This window comes from Pongo pygmaeus, chromosome 20, assembly GCF_028885625.2.
Source record: "Pongo pygmaeus isolate AG05252 chromosome 20, NHGRI_mPonPyg2-v2.0_pri, whole genome shotgun sequence".
NCBI classification, from domain to species: domain Eukaryota; kingdom Metazoa; phylum Chordata; class Mammalia; order Primates; family Hominidae; genus Pongo; species Pongo pygmaeus.
The window spans coordinates 18,229,593-18,250,501 of NC_072393.2; the positions used below are offsets into that span (position 1 = coordinate 18,229,593).

At 52.4% G+C, this 20,909-nt stretch overlaps 1 protein-coding gene across 4 annotated transcripts; it reads left to right on the plus strand.

Annotated features, from left to right (window-relative positions):
* The first annotated feature begins 243 nt into the window (after nucleotides 1–243).
* On the plus strand, nucleotides 244–18,650 carry B3GNT3 (UDP-GlcNAc:betaGal beta-1,3-N-acetylglucosaminyltransferase 3). Of its 4 annotated transcripts, none has more exons than XM_054465988.2 (3): nucleotides 244–312; nucleotides 12,851–13,467; nucleotides 16,662–18,650. In XM_054465988.2, exons 2-3 carry the CDS (start codon nucleotides 12,901–12,903, stop codon nucleotides 17,211–17,213), a joined length of 1,119 nt encoding a protein of 372 aa, XP_054321963.1. In that variant the 5' UTR covers nucleotides 244–312; nucleotides 12,851–12,900; the 3' UTR covers nucleotides 17,214–18,650. The 4 variants fall into 4 exon arrangements, with proteins under 4 accessions (XP_054321963.1, XP_054321960.1, XP_054321959.1 ...); XM_054465985.2 differs by lacking the exon at nucleotides 244–312 and adding an exon at nucleotides 2,976–3,027 and having other exon boundaries at nucleotides 16,662–18,131; XM_054465984.2 differs by lacking the exon at nucleotides 244–312 and adding an exon at nucleotides 9,342–9,472 and having other exon boundaries at nucleotides 16,662–18,131.
* The last annotated feature ends 2,259 nt before the right edge of the window (nucleotides 18,651–20,909 follow it).

Consider the following 20,909-nt stretch of genomic DNA (forward strand, 5'->3'; position numbering starts at 1 on the left):
AGTCCCGAGAGGGGCGAGGGTGGCAAGAGCGGGATGGTAGAGGTGGCAGCCGGGACCGGAGAGGGCAAGGGGCGTGGCCAGGGAGGGAGGAGCCGGCGGAGAAACTCGCCTGGGCCACCAGGAAACTCAGCCCAGCTAGGAAGAGGGGGACTGGTAAGCGGCCAAGGCGGAGGGAGGCAGGAAGGCGTGAGGCCCCCTGGGAGGGAGGAAGCGGGAGAGGGGCGGGGGCTCTGGCTCAGGTGAAAACTCTTTCTTCGGCTCGCGAGCGGAGAGGAGCAGGTAGAGGGGCAGAGGCGGGACTGTCGTCTGGGGGTGAGTGTCGGCAGCCCCCGGAGGATCTGGCGGACCCCAGTGGTGGGGGTTTGGGGGTGGGGAAGTTGGGGCTCTGGAGAAGCCCCTGCCGGTCTCCACCGCGCATACCCTGCAGATGTGGGAACATTCGGGAGCCCCGAGTCTCGAGAACCCGGTTGCCCTCACCCATCCGTAATTGTCTCCGGCTTACCAAGGCCAACTCGGACCTGGGTCGGGGAGGAAGCCTCCCCTACAGCTGGCGACCCGGGACCCCGGCCCCCCTCCCAGATTGGGCGGGATCAGACCCCCGAGGCGGATGCCGCTTAGTCAGCCTTGGCTGTTACTGTTACCTGTGTTGTTGAGATTGTTGGCCCCTTGGTTGGGAGTATCTGGGCAAGCCAGCGCTGGGGTCCCCTGTTGGGTTTGGGAACTGCAGGTGACCCCCAGTCTCTCCCTGCGGTTCCGGTGCTGCAGGCCCTGCCAGGTGGCTGGGCGGCATTCCAGGGGCCCTGGCTGCGTGGCATGGACACATTGCTCTTGGTCTCTGAACCGGCCTCAGTTTCCCCTCCGTGAGGTGGAACAATGACCCAGCTGGGATGAGGATGCCCGAAGCGTTCAGTCAAAGGAAATTTTTGTGATGAGGTGTACTGCTGGCCACTGGGGGCCCTTGCGTGAGTGGTGTTAGGTCTCCGAGCCTCAGTTTCCCTGTGTGCCAAGGGGGGGGGTCTCATGGCATGGGACCTTGGCGAGGATGAGTTGAGTGGATAAGAGCTGTGGCCACTCAGTGGGTGCCCAGGGACAGTCAGCTGTCATCATAATTATATTAATAATAATTGTGTCTGTAGCCACTGTTCAGATTCATTCCTGTTCCAAGAATCCTGACCACCTTTTCCTCTGGGTCAGATTTAAACTTTTTGTTTGTTTGTTTTATTTGTAGAGGTGGGGGTCTCACTTTGTCACCCAGGCTGGAGTACAGTGGCTCGATGCACTGTGCTCACTGCAGCCTCAACCTCCTGGGTTCAAGTGATCCTTCCACCTCAGCCTCCTGAGTGGCTGGGACTACGGGTGCACACCACAGGCAGCTAATTTTAAAATTTTTGTGTGTGTGGAGACGGGGTCTCACTATGTTGTCCAGGCTGGTCTCAAACTCCTGGGCCCAAGCAATCCTCCTGCCTTGGCATCCGAAAGTGCTGGGATTTCAGGCATGAGCCACCATGTCCAGCTCTGATTTTTTTTAAATGGACACTTCTCAAGAGGAAACTGAGTTCCCCCCTCAACTTGGGCCGGGGACTCCTGCAGTCCAGATCTGGGATTCAGGGCCCAGGGGAAGCCACCTGGCTGTCTAGGTCTGGGGCCAGCCCTGGGGGCCATCACTTTGTCCCACTGGCCTGTTCTCAAGGTGACACCAGGCAGGGCTGGTGTCAGGAGGAAGAGGTGTGGCCCCCAGGTCAGGCAGCTGGGCCCCCACATGGCCTAGGTGAGCAGTTGGGTGTTTGCTCAGTCCAGCCTGGACACCCTCCCTCACCCTCACACCTAGGGTGTGGCAGTTCCCGGCAGGTGCTCTGGGTGCGGGGCCTTGGTGCTTCTCTGTTCCAGGCCAGACTTCAGGAATCCAGACAAGCCAGGTCAGCCCAGGAGGAGCAAGTAAGGGCTCACTGAGTGACATTTCCTCCTGCCACCAGCCTCTGAGGCCCAGAGCAAGCAGGAATTTGCTCACTCCCCCAACCCCATGAGCCAGGGAGGATGCCTATTGTGGACCCTCTTCCTGGTGGGAATCTGGCTTGCCTTGATCGCTCCTCATGATGGTGAGCTCACTACCAACATGGCAAACTAAAGGAAGTCTCATCAGCTGGGAGTTAAAGACAGGAACTAGGCTCCCACTCAACCTTTCTTAGATGGATTTCTAGGCCTCTCTGTGCCTCAATTTTCCTATCCATAAAAATGGAGCTAATGCAGCCCTACTTCTCAGCACAGATATAGAGTTTAGATGGACAGATGGTGACCAGGCTGCACACAGGACCTGGCATATTTATCCTAGTCCTAATTATGCAGCTCATTATGTTCTCATTTATAACATGTGTCTTTGCACACAGAAATAATATCATGAATATTTCTGAGCTCTAAGTAGAAGGCTTGGAGAAGAGCTCTGACCAGCCTGAGGGTGTGGGGGTCCAGGAAGTCCCTAGAGGAGGGGCCCAGGAGACCTCAGTTCCCCCATCACTCCTGGATTGTGGGAAGGGTCTGAGGTTGAACTGCAATGCACGGCCTGGCTTCCCAGCCTCAGTTTCCCCACCTATGGAGTGAGCCCAAAGATGCCCTTTGAGACTCCACTGGGCCAGGGCTAGTGTTATTCAGGGATCCCTTTCCAGTCTCACACAGGTTCCCCAGGCAGTTCCTGCAACGGGGTAGGGCTGGCATGGATGACATACAATTAGTCATCCATGACAGAGCCTCGGGACCTAGAAACCCGGGACACCAAGGTCTAAAGTGCATGTGTCACCCTGCCCAACCCCACCCCTTTTTCCATACCCAGGCACTCCCTGGTGCAGATATTGAGTATATATTGACATAGAACTCACTAGCACACATGGTTTCACTAAGGCAGGGTCCGGCCATTGTGAACCTAAAGGATTTACTGGGCTATTTCTTCTTCTTTTCTTCCCCTTCTGTTTGCAAAAGCAACTCCTGCTCCTTGTAAAAAGGGACCAGCCTATCATTACTGGGAAACCCAAACTGGTAAGAACTGATGAGGAGCCACCCTCAGGGGCTGGCAGATCGGGGTTCAAATCCCACCAGCCCGCCCTGGCCTCAGTCGGCTGTGTGACCTTGGACAGAGGTGCACCCTCTCTGCACAGATCATCCACCTGGACCCTAGGCTGCCCTCTGGAAGGCTCAGTGAGACTCCTCGGGTTCCTCCACAGGCCAGGGGCTCACACCCTCTCCTGCAAGCGTCCCCAACTTCCACCCTGGAGTTGCTTCACCCCCAGAGGTTGCACTCCTCTGGAAGATTGTCCTGTTTGCCACTTCTCTGTCCCCTGTTAGTGTATCAGCGTCCTGGGCACACGAGTGATTCTCTCCATCATCTTGGCTGTGTCCTTGGAACCTAGACCCAGATGTGGCATACGCTACGTGCTCAGCACTTGCTCAGAGCAGTCACAACTATGCAGGTGATAAGGGTGGTGGCAGCTGCTATTAAATCTCATTATGGCTGGGCGTGGTGGCTCACACCTGTATTCCCAGCACTTTGGGAGACCGAGGCGGGCGGATCACCTGAGGTCAGGAGTTTGAGACCAGCCTGGGTGACGTGGTGAAACCCCATCTCTACTAAAAATACAAAAATTAGCTGGGCATGGTAATGCACACCTGTAATCCCAGCTTCTCTGGAGGCTGAGACAGGAGAATCGCTTGAACCCTGGAGGCAGAGGTTGCAGTGAGCCAAGATAGCACCACTGCACTCCAGCCTGGGCAACAGAATGAGACTCTGTCTCAAAAAAAAAAAAAAAATCTAATTGTGGCTGGGTGCAGTGGCTCACAACTGTAATCCCTGCACTTTGGGAGGCTGAGGTGGGAGGATCACTTGAGCCCAGGAGTTGGAGACCAGCCTGGGCAACATAGCGAGACCCATCTCTACAAAAATGAAATTAGCCAGGGGTGGTGATGCACGCCTGTGGTCCCAGCTACTCAGGAGGCTGAGGCAAGAGGATCTGTTGAGCCCTGGAGTTGGAGGCTGCAGTGAGCTATGATCGTGCCACTGCACCACTCCAGCCTGGGTGACAGAGCAAGATCCTGCCTCAAGAAAAGAAAAAAGAATCTCATTGTTGGTGCTTCACATATGTGCCACTTGGAGAAAAGGCCACCGCTTGGAGCTACCACTTGACCCTCTAGCCTTTCCCAGGACTCACGTCCTTATGTATTCAAACAGGATTCTTCCAGAAGTTTCTCTCACCCTCCACCTCTTGCCTTTTGGTGGCCTCAGAATATTCCACACCTCCATCCAAATCTCAATTTAGGATTGGTGAGAACTGGAGAAACAGCAGCCACAACAGTGCTGATAGTCAGTTGGTGGCTCTGCCACCATCCCAGCTTTTTTTTTTTTTTTTTTTTTTGAGATGGAGTCTCATTCATCTGGGCTGGAATGCAGTGGCGTGATCTCGGCTCACTGCAACCTCCGCCTCCTGGGTTCAAGCGATTCTCCTGCCTCAGGCTCCTGAGTAGCTGGGATTACAGGTGCCCTTCGCTATACCTAGCTAATTTTTTGTATTTTTAGTAGAAATGGGGTTTCACCATGTTGGCCAAGCTGGTCTCGAACTCCTGACCTCATGATTCGCCCGCCTCTGCCTCCCAAAGTGCTGGGATTACAGGTGTGAGCCACTGAGCCCGGCTGACCATCCCAGCTTTGCAGAGGAGGATGCTAAGGTCTGGGTGGCCCCAGCTACTCAGCCCAGGTCCCATGGATGGTCAGTAGCTGGGTCAGAAGGCCCTTCCTCAAGGGCTGTCGGGGGTCCCCATGGCTGCTTCAAAGGCATCAGCTCACAGACCAGTCCTCCCAGCTGCAGGCAAGGCAGAGACTGAGAGCCAGCGACCAGGCTGGTTAGGGATATCCAGGCCTGGGAGTCCCTGAAGAGGGATCCAGAAGTAGCCCTATCTGGGCCTCAGTTTCCTCATCCGGAAAGTGGGAGTTTCACAGGGAGAATTACCTGAATGCTATGGAGACCTCTGAATCAGTGTCAGGCAGGACATCCCCTGCCCCCCTGTGCCACTCCCCATCACCTGTGGTCTCCAAATAGTCCTGGGAGTGAGGGGGGCAGATCTAGCCCCAGGTGGTGCCAGCAGGGTCCTTGATGACTTTCACATGCTCCACATCTCTTACAGACAGTGACAAGAACAGGGTTGAGACCAGGCACAGTGGCTCAGCCTGTAATCCCAGCACTTTGGGAGGCCTAGGCGGGCAGATCACTTGAGGTCAGGAGTTTGAGACCAGCCTGGCCAACGTGGTGAAACCCTGTCTCTACTAAACATACAAAAATTAGCTGGGTGTGGTGGCGCACACTTGTAATCTCAGCTACTTGGGAGGCTGAGGCAGGAGGATCGCTTGAAACCAGGAGGCAGAAGTTGCAGTGAGCCAAGATCACACCACTGCACTTCAGCCTGGGGAACACAGGGAGCGAGACTCTGTCTCCAGAATAAAACCAAAAAAAAAACAGGGCTGAGGGCGACAGAGGTGCCTGGAGCCACTTGCACCTGGGGCAGGGGCCCAGCCTTGACTGCCCCCTGGGAGTGGCAGAGGACATGGGGCCAGGGTGCAGCTGCCAATACCTACGATTCTGCTGAGCAGACAGCCCTTCTGCATATTTAGTGGTCATTAATTTTCAATGAGTCATTGATACTTAGTATCACCTGTGCATTGAAGCATTAATATTCAGTGACCATGAATATTTGGTATCTGAAGACTGTTTGTGGCTTGTTAATATTCCTCATGATACTATTAGGCCGGGCGAGGTGGCTCATGCCTGTAATCCCAGCACTTTGGGAGGCTGAGGCGGGTGGATCACCTGAGATCAGGAGTTTGAGACCAGCCTCGCCAACATGGTGAAACTGTCTCTACTAAAAATACAAAAATTAGCCGGGTGTGGTGGTACATGCCTGCAATCCCTGCTACTCAGGAGGCTGAGGCAGGAGAATCACTTGAACCCAGGAGGTGGAGGTTGCAGTGAGCTGAGATCGTGCCGCTGCACTCCAGCCTGGGCGACAGAGGCTCTATCTAAAATATATATATACATATATATACACACATATATATGTATATATATTCCTCATGATACTATTTTCATGTATCATGTATGTGACTCGTAACTTTTAAAAAAATTCAGTATATTTGGACACAACTTGCAACTTTTCATTATTGCTTTGCAACTATTTTGTATATTACAAATAGTAGGCACCTCCTCTGTAGTTAATGGATTGTTAATGTTCAGTACTTCACTAACACTCAGCACTTTTTTTTTGTTTGTTTGTTTTGTTTTTGAGACAGGGTCTTGCTCTGTTCCCCAGGCTGGAGTACTGTGGCGAGATCATGGCTCACTGCAGCCTTGACCTCCCGGGCTCAAGCGATCCTCCCACCTCAGCCTCCCAAGTAGCCAGGCGCACACCACCATGCCTGGCTAATTTTTGTATTTTTTGTAGAGATGGGGTTTTGCCATCTTGCCCAAACTCTTGGGCTCAAGTGATCCTTCCTTCTCAGCCTCTCAAAAAGCTGGGATTACAGGTACAAGCCACAACACCCAGCTGTTTTTTGTTTTTTTGTTTTGAGACAGGATCTTGCTCTGTTGCCCAGGCTGGAGTGCAGTGGTGCTATCATAGCTCACTGCAGCCTTGAACTCCTGGGCTCAAGCGATTCTCCTGCCTCAGCTTCCCAAGTAGCTGGGACTACAGGTGCACGCCACCACACCTGGCTAATTTTTAAACTTTTTGTAGAGACGGAGTCTCACCATGTTGCCCAGGCTGGTCTTGAACTCTTGGGCTCAAGTGATCCTCCCACCTCAGTCTCCTGAGTAGCTGGGACTATAGGCACTCACCACCACCACACCAGGCTAATTAAAAAAAATTTTTTTGGCCAGTCATGGTGGCTCACGCCTGTAATCCCAGCACTTTGGGAGGCCGAGGTGGGCGGATCACTTGAGGTCAGGAGTCTGAGACCAGCCTGCCCAACATGGTGAAACCCCGTCTCTACTAAAAATACCAAAAGTAGCCGGGCATGGTGGCATATGCCTGTAGTCCCAGCTATTCAGGAGGCTGAGGCAGGATAATCGCTTGAACCCGGGAAGCGGGGGTTGCAGTGAGCTGAGATCATGCCATTGCACTCCAGCCTGGGTGACCTAGCAAGACTCTGTCTCAAAAAAAAAAAAAAAAAAAAATTATTGTAGAGACAGGGTCTTGCTGTGTTACCCAGGCTGGTCTTGAGCACCTAAGCTCAAGTGATCCTCCTGCCTCGGCCTCCTAAAGCACTGGGATTACAGGTGACTTATCTTGACTGAATCATGGGTGCCCAAGGCTTACTAGTCTCCCAAGCTATAAATCTGTTTTGTCTTCTGAGGTAGAACCTGTGCGGCAGGGGACTGTGGCTGCTGCCTCGTGGAGTGGGGGCGAGGCTGCAGTGAGATAGGAGGTGATGGCTATCGTATTTTTTCCCTTCTGCAACAAACTAGGTAGCATCCTGTGGGAGCACAGTTGCAGGAGATAAGATGCCCAGCCGTGGGGCTTCAGGCTGGCTGGGCAGATGGACAGGAGAGAAGCGAAGAGATTTCCCGTGTCTGATGGTGGTGAATGCTACAGACATCAGCAGTGCTGGGGCTAGGTGTTTTAGCCGGGAGGTTGAAGCCTCTTGGAGGTGACATTTCAGGGGAAGCCTAAATATGAAGACTACGGAAAGAGCTGGAAAGGAAGGGGGTCCTAGGTGGAGGCAATGGCAGGTGCAAAGGCCCTGAGGCAGGGCTGAGCTTGGGTGGTTTTTGTTTGTTTTGAGACAGGGTCTCGCTTTGTTGCCAGGCTGGAAGTGCGATCACAGCTCCCTGCAGCCTCCACTTCCAGGGCTCAAGTGATCCTCCCACCTCAGCCTCCCGAGTAGCTGGGACTACAGGCATACACCACCGTACTCAGCTAATTTTTTTAGTTTTTTTTTTTTTTTAATTTTTAGCACAGACAGGGTCTCCCTTTTTTGCCCAGGCTGGTCTTAAACTCCTAGGCTCAAGCAATCCTCTTGCCTCAGCCTCCCAAAGTGCAAGGATTATAGGCATGAGCTACTGCATCCAGCCTGAGCCTGGGTGTTAAAGGATTTTTTTTTTTTTTGAGACAGAGTCTGGCTATATTGCCCAGGCTGGTGTGCAGTGGCACGATCTCGGCTCACTGCAACCTCCACCTCCCGGATTCAAGTGATTCTCCTGCCTCAGCCTCCTGAGTAGCTGGGATTACAGGCGCTTGCCACCACGCCTGGCTAATTTTTGTATTTTTAGTAGAGACACAGTTTCACCATGTTGGCCAGGCTGGTCTCAAACTCCTGACCTCAGGTGATCTGCCCTCCTTGACCTCCCAAAGTGCCAGGATTACAGACGTGAGCCACTGCGTCCGGCCATGTTTAAGGAGGCTGGTGCAGCTGGAGCAGATGAGTGAGGGCAGAGATTGTGTAGGAAAGATGGCAGCAGAGGGGACCCACATCCTGCAGCCACACCCCAGGCGGAGGCTTCTGGGTCTTGGCAGAGGAAATAAATGGCTTTTCTGTGCATTTGAGGAAGTGGGTTCTGGAGGATGGCAAAATCGCACTGGCACGTGAAGTGCAAACAGCTCCAGGCAGGACCGACTGGTCTGGCAGCGGGCGGCCAGGCGAGGGTCCCCAAGAGTCAGCCTGGATGTCACTGCTGGACACTGGGGGCACCGTGTCTGGCTTGGGGTGAAGTTTTTTCACCCATCTTGAACAGGAGTGCAGGGGTGGCGCTGTAACATGCAGGGAACATATGACAAATGCCTGTTGGCGCCAGGCGTGGTGACTGGTGCCTGTGGTCGCAGCTACTCGGGAGGCTAGGGCAGGAGGATCACTTGAGCCCAGGAGCTGGAGGGTGCAGTGAGCTATGATCGCCACTGCACTCCAGCCTGGACAACAGAGCAAGTGAGATCCTATCACTAAAAAAAAAAAAAAAAAATTTTTAAATTAGCTGGCAAGGTGGCTTATGTCTGTAATCCCAGCACTTTGGGAAGCCAAGGCAAGAGGATTGCTTGAGGCCAGCAATTCAAGACCAGCCTGGACAACATAGTGAGACCCTGCCTCTTAAAACACAGCACACACAATCAATACCTGTTGGGCCTTCCTGGCTTACAGGCCATGGTGTGCCAACAGCTCTCACCTGGATACCAGACTGAGCTTCCCACTGCCCAGAGGTTCCTCACATTCTGTTCCTTCTGGTCCTTCTTTTTCCACCCCCTAACAACTGGGCTGTAATCGAAACATTGATGACTTTCTTCACCTTATTTTCTTTTTTTTTTTTTGAGACAGAGTCTTGTTCTATCGCCCAGGCTGGAGTACAATGGTGCGAACTTGGCTCACTGCAACCTCCGCCTCCCAGATTCAAGCAATTCTACTGTCTCAGCCTCCTGAGTAGCTGGGATTACAGACACGCACCACCACACGCGGGTAATTTTTGTATTTTTAGTAGAGACGGGGTTTTGCCATGTTGGCCGGGCTGATCTCGAACTCCTGAGCTCAAGTGATCCACCTGCCTCGGCTTCCCAAAGTGCTGAGATTATAGGCGTGAGCCACCACACCCAGCCTTTTTTTTTTTTGAGACATAGTCTTGCTCTGTTGTCCAGGCTGGAGTGCAGTGGTGTGATCTTGGCTTACTGCAACCTCCGCCTCCTGGGTTCAAGCGATTTTCCTTCCTCAGTCTCCTGAGTAGCTGGGATTACAGGCATCAGCCACCACGCCCTGCTAATTTTTGTATCTAATATTTTGTATTTAGTAGAGACGGGGGTTTCACCATGTTGGCCAGGCTGGTCTCGAACTGCTGACCTCAGGTAATCCACCCATTTTGGCCTCCCAAAGTGCTGGGATGACAGCTGTGAGCCACTGCACCCAGCCCTTCACCTTATTTTCCAAACCTGCCTACTCTCCTATACCCCAGCAGCCAGCCTCCGTCCAGGCCACCAAACTCTTCCACCTAGATGTTACCCAATCTGCCCCCACCTCAGCCTCCTGAGTAGCTGGGACTACAGGTGTACACCACCACACGCAGGTAATTTTGTTTCTTTTTTTATTTTTAGCAGAGACAGGGTCTCCCTTAGTTGCCCTGCCCTGATTGAAATGTCCCTAATCCCTTAGTGACCACAGGGAACTTTTTTTTTTTTTTTTGAAATGACAGTCTCTCTCTGTTGCCCAGGCTGGAGTGGTGTGATGATATAGCTCACTGCAGCCTCAAACTCCTGGGATCAGGCAATCTTTCCACCTCAACCTCCCAAATAGCTAGGACTACCAAGTATGCATCACCACGCCGGCTAACTTTTGTATTTTGGGTAGAGACGGGGTTTCACCATGTTGCCCAGGCTGGTCTCAAACTCCTAAGCTTGAGCGATCCTCCTACCTCAGCTTCCCAGAGTGCTGGGATTATAGGCCTGAGCCACCTTGCCCAGCCCACGGGGGACTTCTTAAAGGCATAAATCAATCTGATCCCTCCTCTGCTCATAGACCCTCCATGGCTCCCTATTGCTTCTCACAGGAAACATAAGACATTCTTCCTGTCCTGCCCATTCTATTCTTGTACCCCAGTAGGGTCCCATAACTCCATCATCACCTCCTTTCTCTCCCCCTGTCCCAACCACATCAGCCTCCTCGCTCTGCCACCAATACCCTACATTTGTATCCATCTCAGGGCCTTTGCACATGCTCCACTCTGTCTGGAATGCCCTTCCCCACAGTCTGCCCAAGTGAATTCCCATCATCCTTCAGGACCTCCCTGATCCTAGGTTGCTCAGGTGCCCTGTGGACCTGCCTCAGTAGCAATTAGTATGGCTGTCACTAATTGTTAATTTCATTTACATTTTTTTTTTTTTTTTTTTTTGAGACAGCGTCTTGCTCTGTCGCCCAGGCTGGAGTGCAGTGGTGTGATCATAGCTCACTGCAGCCTTGAACTCCTGGGCTCAGGTGATACTCCCACCTCAGCCTCCCAAATAACTGAGACCACAAGCACATGCTACTACAGCCTGCTAATTTTTTGTTTTGTTTTGTTTTGTTTTGAGACAGAGTCTTGCTCTGTCATCCAGGCTGGAGTGCAACGGTGTGATCATAGCTCACTGCAGCCTCCACCTCCAGGGTTCAAGTGATTTTCCTCCCTCAGCCTCCCGAGTAGTTGGGACTACAGGCGCCCATCACCATGCCTGGTTAATTTTTGTATTTTTTTTTTTTTTTTTTTTTTTGTAGAGAGTGGGTTTCCCCATGTTGGCCAGGCTGGTCTCAAACTCCTGACCTCAAGTAATCCACCTGCCTTGGCTTCCTAAAGTGTTGGGATTAGGGTGTGAGCCACTGCACCCAGCCTAATTTTTGTGTTTTTTGTAGAGACGGGGTTTCACCATGCTGCCCAAGCTGTTCTAGTTATTATTAGATTGAGGGCAGGGCTGGCTTGGTCACGGCTGCATCCCCAGCATCTAGCATACAGTAGGTGCTCAGTTAACACTCAAGGGCTGATGAGTCACTGTGACAGTTAACAGGATTGGACTCATGCACGTTCACGGATATTCACGTCTCTGTGCCCCAGGTTCTCTTTGAGGGATGTTTGGTGCCATCCATGATGCAGTCCCTTGTGATAGATTCTGGGAGGCCTTGAGGTCTGGGAAGGGAGTCTCCCAGTGACCCCGAGTTGAGGGACGTATGAGGTGGGCATACAGCACCCATCAAAGTTCTGGGTTCCGGCTGGGCACGGTGGCTCATGCCTGTAATCCCAGCACTTTGGAAGGCTAAGGTGGGAAGATCATGAGGTCAGGAGATCGAGACCATCCTGGCCAACATGGTGAAACCTTGTCTTTCCTAAAAATACAAAAATTAACTGAGTGTGGTGGCGCATGCCTGTAGTCCCCGCTACTCTGGAAGATGAGGCAGGAGGATCACTCGAATGCAGGAGGCGGAGGTTGAAGTGAGCCGAGATTGCGCCACTGTACTCCAGCCTGGGCAACTCCATCTCAAAAAAAAAAAAAAAAAAAAAAAAATTCCTGGGTTCTGATACTGCTCCATGCGGAGCCTCAATGTCCCTGTCTCTAAGTGGGGAATAGCTGGGGAATCAAGGTAGCCAGGATGGTGGACTCACAGTCACTGAGGCAGTCACCACACAGCTAATATGCATCAAGCCCTTTTGCAGTCAGGGAGCAGTGGCCCCATTGCGTGCGTGTGTGTGTGTGTGTGTGTGTGTGTGTGTGTGTGTGTATTGGAGCAGGGAACCTCGGCACCCCCATGTCCTAATAAGGAAACTAAGACTTCACACAGAAAGCAGGGCACGGTGACTCATGCCTGTCATCCCAGCCCTTTGGGAGGCCAAGGCAGGTGGATCACTTGAGATCAGGAGTTCAAGACCAGCCTGGCCAACAGGGTGAAACCCCGTCTCTACTAAAAATACAAAAAAATTAGCCAGGCACGGTGGCTTACACCTGTAATCCCAGCTACTCAGGAGGCTGAGGCAGGAGGATCGCTTGAACCCGTGAGGTGGAGGCTGCAGTAAGCTGAAATTACACCACTGCACTCCAGCCTGGGCAACAGAATGAGAGAGAGAGAGGAGCTGTCTCAAAAAAACAAAAAAACACAAAAAATGAAAAAAATTAATCCCCAGCAGGGAGGGCCAGGACACCTGTCAGAGCCAATAGGGTTTGGAGTGCTTTGAAATGGGTCTTGCAAGGGGTGGAGGAGTTAAGTGGGGGGTGAATTTCAATATTTTGCCAACCTGAGCAACTGTACAGGTGCAACCAGGTGTTGGAGGCCACAGGAAAAGCGCTTTGCTCATGGCGAGTGTTCAGTGAGTTTTGTTTTCCACAGGAGCCACCCAGGAGGCTCCTCAGGCCGACCCCAGACCCTGGCTGGCCAGGATGAGGTATCTCCGGCACCTGCGGCCCAATGCCACCCTCATTCTGGCCATCGGCGCTTTCACCCTCCTCCTCTTCAGTCTGCAAGTGTCACCACCCACCTGCAAGGTCCGGGAGCAGCCACCGACGATCCCCGAAGCCCTGGCCTGGCCCACTCCACCCACCCGCCCAGCCCCGGCCCCGTGCCATGCCAACACCTCTATGGTTGCCCACCCGGACTTCGCCACGCAGCCGCAACACGTTCGGAACTTCCTCCTGTACAAACACTGCCGCGACTTTCCCCTGCTGCAGGACGTGCGCCCCTCTAAGTGCGCGCAGCCAGTCTTCCTGCTGCTGGTGATCAAGTCCTCCCCTAGCAACTATGTGCGCCGCGAGCTGCTGCGGCGCACGTGGGGCCGCGAGCGCAAGGTGCGGGGTTTGCAGCTGCGCCGCCTCTTCCTGGTGGGCACAGCCTCCAACCCGCACGAGGCCCGCAAGGTCAACCGGCTGCTGGAGCTGGAGGCACAGACTCACGGAGACATCCTGCAGTGGGACTTCCACGACTCCTTCTTCAACCTCACGCTCAAGCAGGTGCGCTGGACTGGGGTCACCTGATCGGGGCCACCTGTCCTTCTTGTCCAAATTACTACCCACTCCTGGGGTACCCAGGGGACCAGAAGCCCTCGTCAGTCCATCACAGCCCATTCTGCCCCTCTGCTGTCCCCACCAGCCTCGTGGAGACCCAAAATGGTCTTTTTCTAGGGGAGGCTAGGGGGAAGGGCAGAGGAGCTAGGTTACTAGCACAGAGCTCAAGCCTGATGATGAGGGTTCGAATCCAAGCTCTGCCTCTTACTTGGTGTTCGACCTTGGAGGAGTTCATTCACCTCTCTGTGCCTCAGTTTTCTCACCTGGAAAGTGGGATGTGAATGAGTCCCACCCACCTCTGAGGGCTGCTGTGAGGTTTACAGGAGATGGAGTTTATAAGGCACCCAGACCAGTGCTGGATGTCCAACTCAACTTGGCAATGACGGGGGACATATCTCCCTGTTTATTTTTATGTTTATTTATTTATTTTTTAATGGAGTCTTGCTCTGTTGCCCAGGCTGGAGTGCAGTGGTGCGATCTGGGCTCACTGCAACCTCCACCTCCTGGTTTCAAGCGATCCTACTGCCTCAGCCTCCCAAGTAGCTGGGATTACAGGCACTCACCACCACGCCCAGCTAATTTTTGTATTTTGAGTGGAGATGGGGTTTCACCCTGTTGGCCAGGGTAATCTCGAACTCCTGACCTCAGGTAATCTTCCCGCCTCAGCCTCCCAAAGTGCTGGGATTACAGGCGTGAGCCACTGCGCCCCGCCAACATCTCCTTGTTTATTTGTTCCGATTCTGTCTCCCCATGAGACTGGAGGCCGTGTCTGTTTCACTCGCTGCTGTGTCCCTAATGCCTAGAATAGATTCAGGTGCACAGCAAGTGCTCAGTCAAGACCTTTTTGATGGACAAGAACCCACGAGAGGTAGCTAGGCGTGGTGGCTCATGCCTGAAATCCCAGCACTTTGGGAAGCTGAGGAGGGAGGAACGCTTGAGCCCAAGAGTTTGAGGCCAGCCTGAGCTACATAGCGAGACCTCATCTTTTTTAAAAAAACATTGAATTAATTAATTTTTATGTTTTTTTAATTTTTTTTTTTTAGATGGAATCTGGCTCTGTCCCCCAGGCTGGAGTGCAGTGGTGCAATCTTGGCTCACTGCAACCTCCACCTCCCAGGTTCAAGTGATTCTCCTGCCTCAGCCTCCTGAGTAGCTGGGAATACAGGTGCACGCCACAATGCCTAGCTAATTTTTTTGTACTTTTAGCAGAGATGGGGTTTCAAACTCCATCAGACCAGCCAGGCTGGTCTCAAACTCCTGACCTCAAGTGATCCTCCTGCCTTGGCCTCCCAAAGTGCTGGGATTACAGGCATGAGCCACCACGCACAGCCTTGTCTCTATTTTTTTAAAAAAAGAAGCCACGAGAGGTGAGAAAATCCTGCCCATCTGCAGATGAGGAAATGGAGGGGCTCTAAGAACCCCTCCTAGGTCCTCAAGTAGAGCAAGACAAGTAGAGACAACATTTTCAAGGAGGAACAGGGAACTCCGCAGGTTCCTGCTCATAGGAGGTACAGACAGGCCTGGGTTCAAGGCCTCTGGTAGCCGTTTCTCTGCGGGTGACCTCACTGCAGTTTTCTCTGGAGAGCCTCTGTTCCCTCGTCTGTAAATAAGATTGAGGACCACTTCTGCCTCCTAAGGGTGCATTCAGGATTCAAGGTAGGGTAAGCACCAAGCACAGCGCCCGGCAACAAACAGATACCCAGCCTGTGTAGGTTACCATAGGGGAAACTGAGGCTGAGGCGGGTAGGGGCCATGGCCTCTTAACATGCTGTATTCTGAAAACACAAAAGTGGCCAGGCGCAGTGGCTCACACCTATAATCCCGGCAATTTGGGAGGCCGAGGTGGGCGGATCACTTGAGACCAGGAGTTCGAGACCAGCTTCTTGGGAGGCTAAGGCAGCAGGATCGCTTGAACCCTGGAGGCGGCGGTTGCAGTGAGTCAAGATCGTGCCACTGCACTCCAGCCTGTGTGACAGAGTGAGACTCTGTCTCAAAAACAAAAACAAAAAACCCTTTAAAAGTATGTGATAAACATCAACTTGACAAATATGAACCTAGCACCCATGAAGCACCGGCACTATGCTGGGTGCTGAGGGAGATGGCATGAATAGGAAAGAGAGACACAGGCCCAAGGAGGGAAGCCCAGTGTTTGGTGGGAGAGGTGGATGTTAACAATCACACAGGCTGGGCACGGTGGCTCCCACCTGTAATCCCAGCACTTTGGGAGGCTGAGGCAGGTGGATCACCTGAGGTCAGGAGTTCAAGACCAGCCTGACCAACATGGTGAAACCCTGTCTCTACTAAATACAAAAAATTAGCCAGGTGTGGTGGTGCATGCCTGCAATCCCACCTACTTGGGAGGCTGAGGCAGAAAAATTGCTTGAAACTGGAAGGCGAGATTGCACCACTCCACTCCAGCCTGGGCAACAAAAGCGAAAACTCCATCTCCAAAAAAATAATAATAATAATAATAAAATAAAAATCACACAAAGGCCAGGAGTGGTGGCTCATGCTTGTAATGTCAGCATTTTGGGAGGCTGAGGTGGGGGGATCCTTTGAGGTCTGGAGTCTGAGACCCGCCTGGGTAGCATAGCAAGATCCCATCTCTTAAAAAAAAAAAAAAAATTTATTAGCCAGGAGTAAGTAGCGGCATGTGTCTGTAGTACCAGCTACTTGGGAGGCTGAGGTGGGAGGATCACCTGAGCCCAGGAATTTGAGGCTGCAATGAACTATGATCATACCACTACACTCTAGCCTGGGCAATAGAGCAAGACCCTGTCTCAGAAACAAACAAAATTCATACAAATGATTATTTAACAACAGGGCTTGGCCAGGCAGAGTTGGAAGGAATAGCAATAAATGTAAATGTAACAATTTTCCAGCATTTCTTGATGCTTCATGGAGCATGGTCTCCATGGATTCCCCAACACTCCTAGAGGCACATGATAAGGCCTGTTTGGAGAGTTGAAACCAAGGCACAGAGAGGGTTTCCCAAGTAACCCCACAGGGCAAGGCCTCAAACCCTGGCTGGATTGTGGACACTTCCTTTCCTGGGCTCAGTGGGCTGGAGTGGCTAACAGAGACCCAAGGCCAATTTCTCCAGCCCTCAAGCAAGCATGCCCTGTCCACCCTGCTTGCAGGTGCTGTTCTTACAGTGGCAGGAGACAAGGTGTGCCAACGCCAGCTTCGTGCTCAACGGGGATGATGACGTCTTTGCACACACAGACAACATGGTCTCCTACCTGCAGGACCATGACCCTGGCCACCACCTCTTTGTGGGGCAACTGATCCAAAACGTGGGCCCCATCCGGGCTTCATGGAGCAAGTACTATGTGCCGGAGATGGTGACTCAGAATAATCGGTACCCACCCTATTGTGGGGGTGGTGGCTTCCTGCTGTCCCGCTTCACGGCCGCTGCCCTGCGCCGTTCTGCCCATGTCTTGGAGATCTTCCCCATTGATGATGTCTTCCTGGGTATGTGTCTGGAGCTTGAGGGACTGAAGCCTGCCTCCCACAGTGGCATCCGCACGTCTGGCGTGCATGCTCCATCGCAACGCCTGTCCTCCTTTGACCCCTGCTTCTACCGGGACCTGCTGCTGGTGCACCGCTTTCTACCTTATGAGATGCTGCTCATGTGGGATGCGCTGAACCAGCCCAACCTCACCTGCGGCAATCAGACACAGATCCACTGAGTCAGCATCAGGGTCCCCAGCCTCTGGGCTCCTGTTTCCATAGGAAGGGGCGACACCTTCCTCCCAGGAAGCTGAGACCTTTGTGGTCTGAGCATAGGGGAGTGCCAGGGAAGGTTTGATGAGTGAATATTCTGGCTGGTGAACTCCTACACATCCTTCAAAACCCACCTGGTACTGTTCCAGCATCATCCCTGGATGGCTGGAGGAACTCCAGAAAATATCTGTCTCCTTTTTGTGGCTGCTAATGGCAGAAGTGCCTCTGCTAGAGTTCCAACTGTGGATGCATCCATCCCGTTTGAGTCAAAGTCTTACTTCCCTGCTCTGACCTACTCACAGACGGGATGCTAAGCCGTGCACCTGCAGTGGTTTAATGGCAGATAAGCTCCGTCTGCAGTTCCAGGCCAGCCAGAAACTCCTGTGTCCACATAGAGCTGACTTCAGAAATATCTTTCAGCCCAGGAGAGAGGGGTCCTGATCTTAACCCTTTCCTGGGTCTCAGACAACTCAGAAGGTTGGGGGGATACCAGAGAGGTGGTGGAATAGGACCGCCCCCTCCTTACTTGTGGGATCAAATGCTGTAATGGTGGAGGTGTGGGCAGAGAGGGAGGCAAGTGTCCTTTGAAAGTTGTGAGAGCTCAGAGTTTCTGGGGTCCTCATTGGGAGCCCCCATCCCTGTGTTCCCCAAGAATTCAGAGAACAGCACTGGGGCTGGAATGATCTTTAATGGGCCCAAGGCCAACGGGCATATGCCCCACTACTACCTGAAGAAGGGAGAGATTCAGGTCCTCCAGCGGCTCCCCCACCCAGTATGTTTTACAGATTAAGCGGGGACCAAGTGAGCCAGTGACCCCCTGCAGCCCCCAGCTTCAGGCCTCAGTGTCTGCCACTCAAGCTTCACAGGCATTGCAATGGGGCAGCCTTGGGGAATAAAAAGTTTTGTGAAGACTTGGAGATCTTTTTTTTAAGCAAATTTACAAGTTTCAACAGACAAGTCCACATTCATCCCTAAAAGTCTCATTTTCCAGTAGAAAATATACACTGGTAAAACAGGGCATGGGGCCGTGGCTCAGGGCTGTAATTCTAGCACATTGGGAGACCAAACTGGGAGGATTACTTGAGCCCAGGAGTTCTGGATCCTGTCTCTGCACAAAATAAAAAATTACTCGGGCATGGTGGTGCTCACATGCCTGTAGTCCCAGCTATACTCGGGAGGCTAAGGCGAGAGAATCGCTTGAGCCCAGGAGTTGGAGGCTGCTGTGAACCATGATTGCGCCACTGTACTCCACTGGGCAGCAATAAGAAGACAAAAACAAAACAGGACATGGGTGAGGCAAAAGCTGCAGGAATTTCTTTCAGGCAGATCTGACCTCATCCCACCCACCCCCTGCTCAGATACCCTTCATAGCTCCTTATTGCTTTCAGCTCATATCCCCACATATCGCCAAAGACAGATTTTTTTTTCTTAAGACGGATTCTCGTTCTGTTGCCCAGGCTGGAGTGTAGTGGCGTGATCTCGGCTCGTTGCAACCTCCGCCTCCCAGATTCAAACAATTATCCTGCCTCAGCCTCCCAAGTAGCTGGGATTATAGGTTACAGGCATGTGCCACCATGTCCAGCTAATTTTTGTATTTTTGATAGAGACGGGGTTTCACCATGTTCAGCCCAGGATGGTCTCAAACTACTGACCTCAAGTGATCCACCCGCTGGCCTCCCAGAGATGCTGGGATTACAGGCGTGAGCCACAGTGCTTGGCTAGCCAAAGATAGATTCTTGCTTCCAGCTTGTCAGCAGACTCAGGAGTGGGAGGTACAGGGTGAGATGCTCTTAGCTGGATTGGACACTGTGCGCACCTTGGCCTCCTGCTTCCAGCAAGGCCCCCTCTGAATACCATCCCAGCCACCAGCAGCCTTCCTCTCCTTACCAGGCTTGCCTTCCCTGGTTGGAACCTCAGATCTACTGCTGTCTCTAGCTCATCCTTTCCTCCCCTCCTCAAGTATTTATTATGCACCTGCCGTGTGCTACACGCCTTGCCCTGTACTCCTCCTCCCTCCTGTGGGAAGGGTCAGCAGAGACAGACCCACCTTATGGCGAGGAAACAAACCTGAAAATGATCAAATGGGAAGTTCCCAGGAGCAATAAGAGCTTTGAGCAGAATATTTTTTAATTTTTATTTTATTTTATTTTATTTTATTTATTTTTGAGACAGAGTCTCACTCTGTTGCCCAGGCTGGAGTGTGGTGGCATGATCTCATCTCACTGCAACCTCCGCCTCCTGAGTTCAAGCGATTCTCATGCCTCAGCCTCCCAAGTTACTGGGATTACAGGCATGTGCCACCATGCCTGGCTAATTTTTGTATTTGTAGTACAGACAGGGTTTCACCATGTTGTCCAGTCTGGTCTGGAACTCCTGGCCTCAAGAGATCCACCTTCCTCAGCCTCCCAAAGTGTTGGGATTACAGGCACAAGCCACTGCACCAGCCTGAGCAGAATTTAAATGGGTGATAGGGCCAAACACAGTGACTCATGCCTATAATTCCAGGGCTTTGGGAGGCCGAGGTGGGAGGATCACCTGAACCCAGGAGTTTGAGACCAGCCTGGGCAACATAGCGAGACCCTGTCTCTACGGAAAAAAAAATTAGCCCTGTGTGGTAGTGCCCACTTATGGTCCCAGCTACTCGGAAAGCTGAGGCGGGAGGATCACTTGAGCCTGGGAGGTTGAGGTTGCAGTGAGCCAGGACCATGCCACTTCACTCCAGCCTGAGTGAGAGGGAGACCTTGTTTCAAAAATAAAATGAGGCTGGGCATGGTGGCTCATGCCTGTAATCCCAGCAGTTTGGGAGGCCAAGGTGGGTGGATCACCTAAAGTCAGGAGTCCAAGACCAGCCTAGACAACATGGCGAAACCCCGTCTCTACTAAAAATACAAAAGTTAGCAGAGTGTGCTGGCACATGCCTGTAATCCCAGCTACTTGGGAGGCTGAGGCAGAAGAATCACTTGAACCTGGGAGACAGAGGTTGCAGTGAGCTGAGATTGAGCCACTGCACTCTAGTCTGGGCGACAGAGTGAGAATCTATCTCAAAAAAAAAAAAAAAAAAGGCCAGCCATGGTGGCTCATGCCTGTAATCCCAGCATTTTGGGAGACCGAGGTGGGTGGATCACGAGGTCAGAAGATTGAGATCATTCTGGCCAACATGGTGAAACCTCGTCTCTACTAAAAATATGAAAATTAGCCAGGCATGGTGGTGTGCACTTGTAGTCCCAGCTACTCAGGAGGCTGAGGGCAAAAGAATCGCTTGAACCCGGGAGGCGGAGGTTGCAGTGAGCTGAGATCATGCCACTGCACTCCAGCCTGGGCGACAGAGTGAGACTCAGTCTCCAAAAAAAAAAAAAAAAGATGGTTAAAAATGGCTGCTCTGGGGACTGGAGGGAGCTGGGAGGCTGAGACATCATCCTGCAAATCAGGCCTGGATGAGATGGGGCTGCAGGGCTTTCTAACAGGCACATCTGACCTCATTCTGCCCCTGCTCACACAACCCTCTGTGGCTCCCTATTGCCATCAGGGGAGACTCCCAGCTCCCCTGCTCCACTGGATTGAGTAGTGTCTGGCAAGAATTCATGTCCACCTGGAACCTCAGAATATGGGCTTATTTGGAAATAGGGTCTTTGTAGACAGAGATGAGGTTGTCATGGATTAGG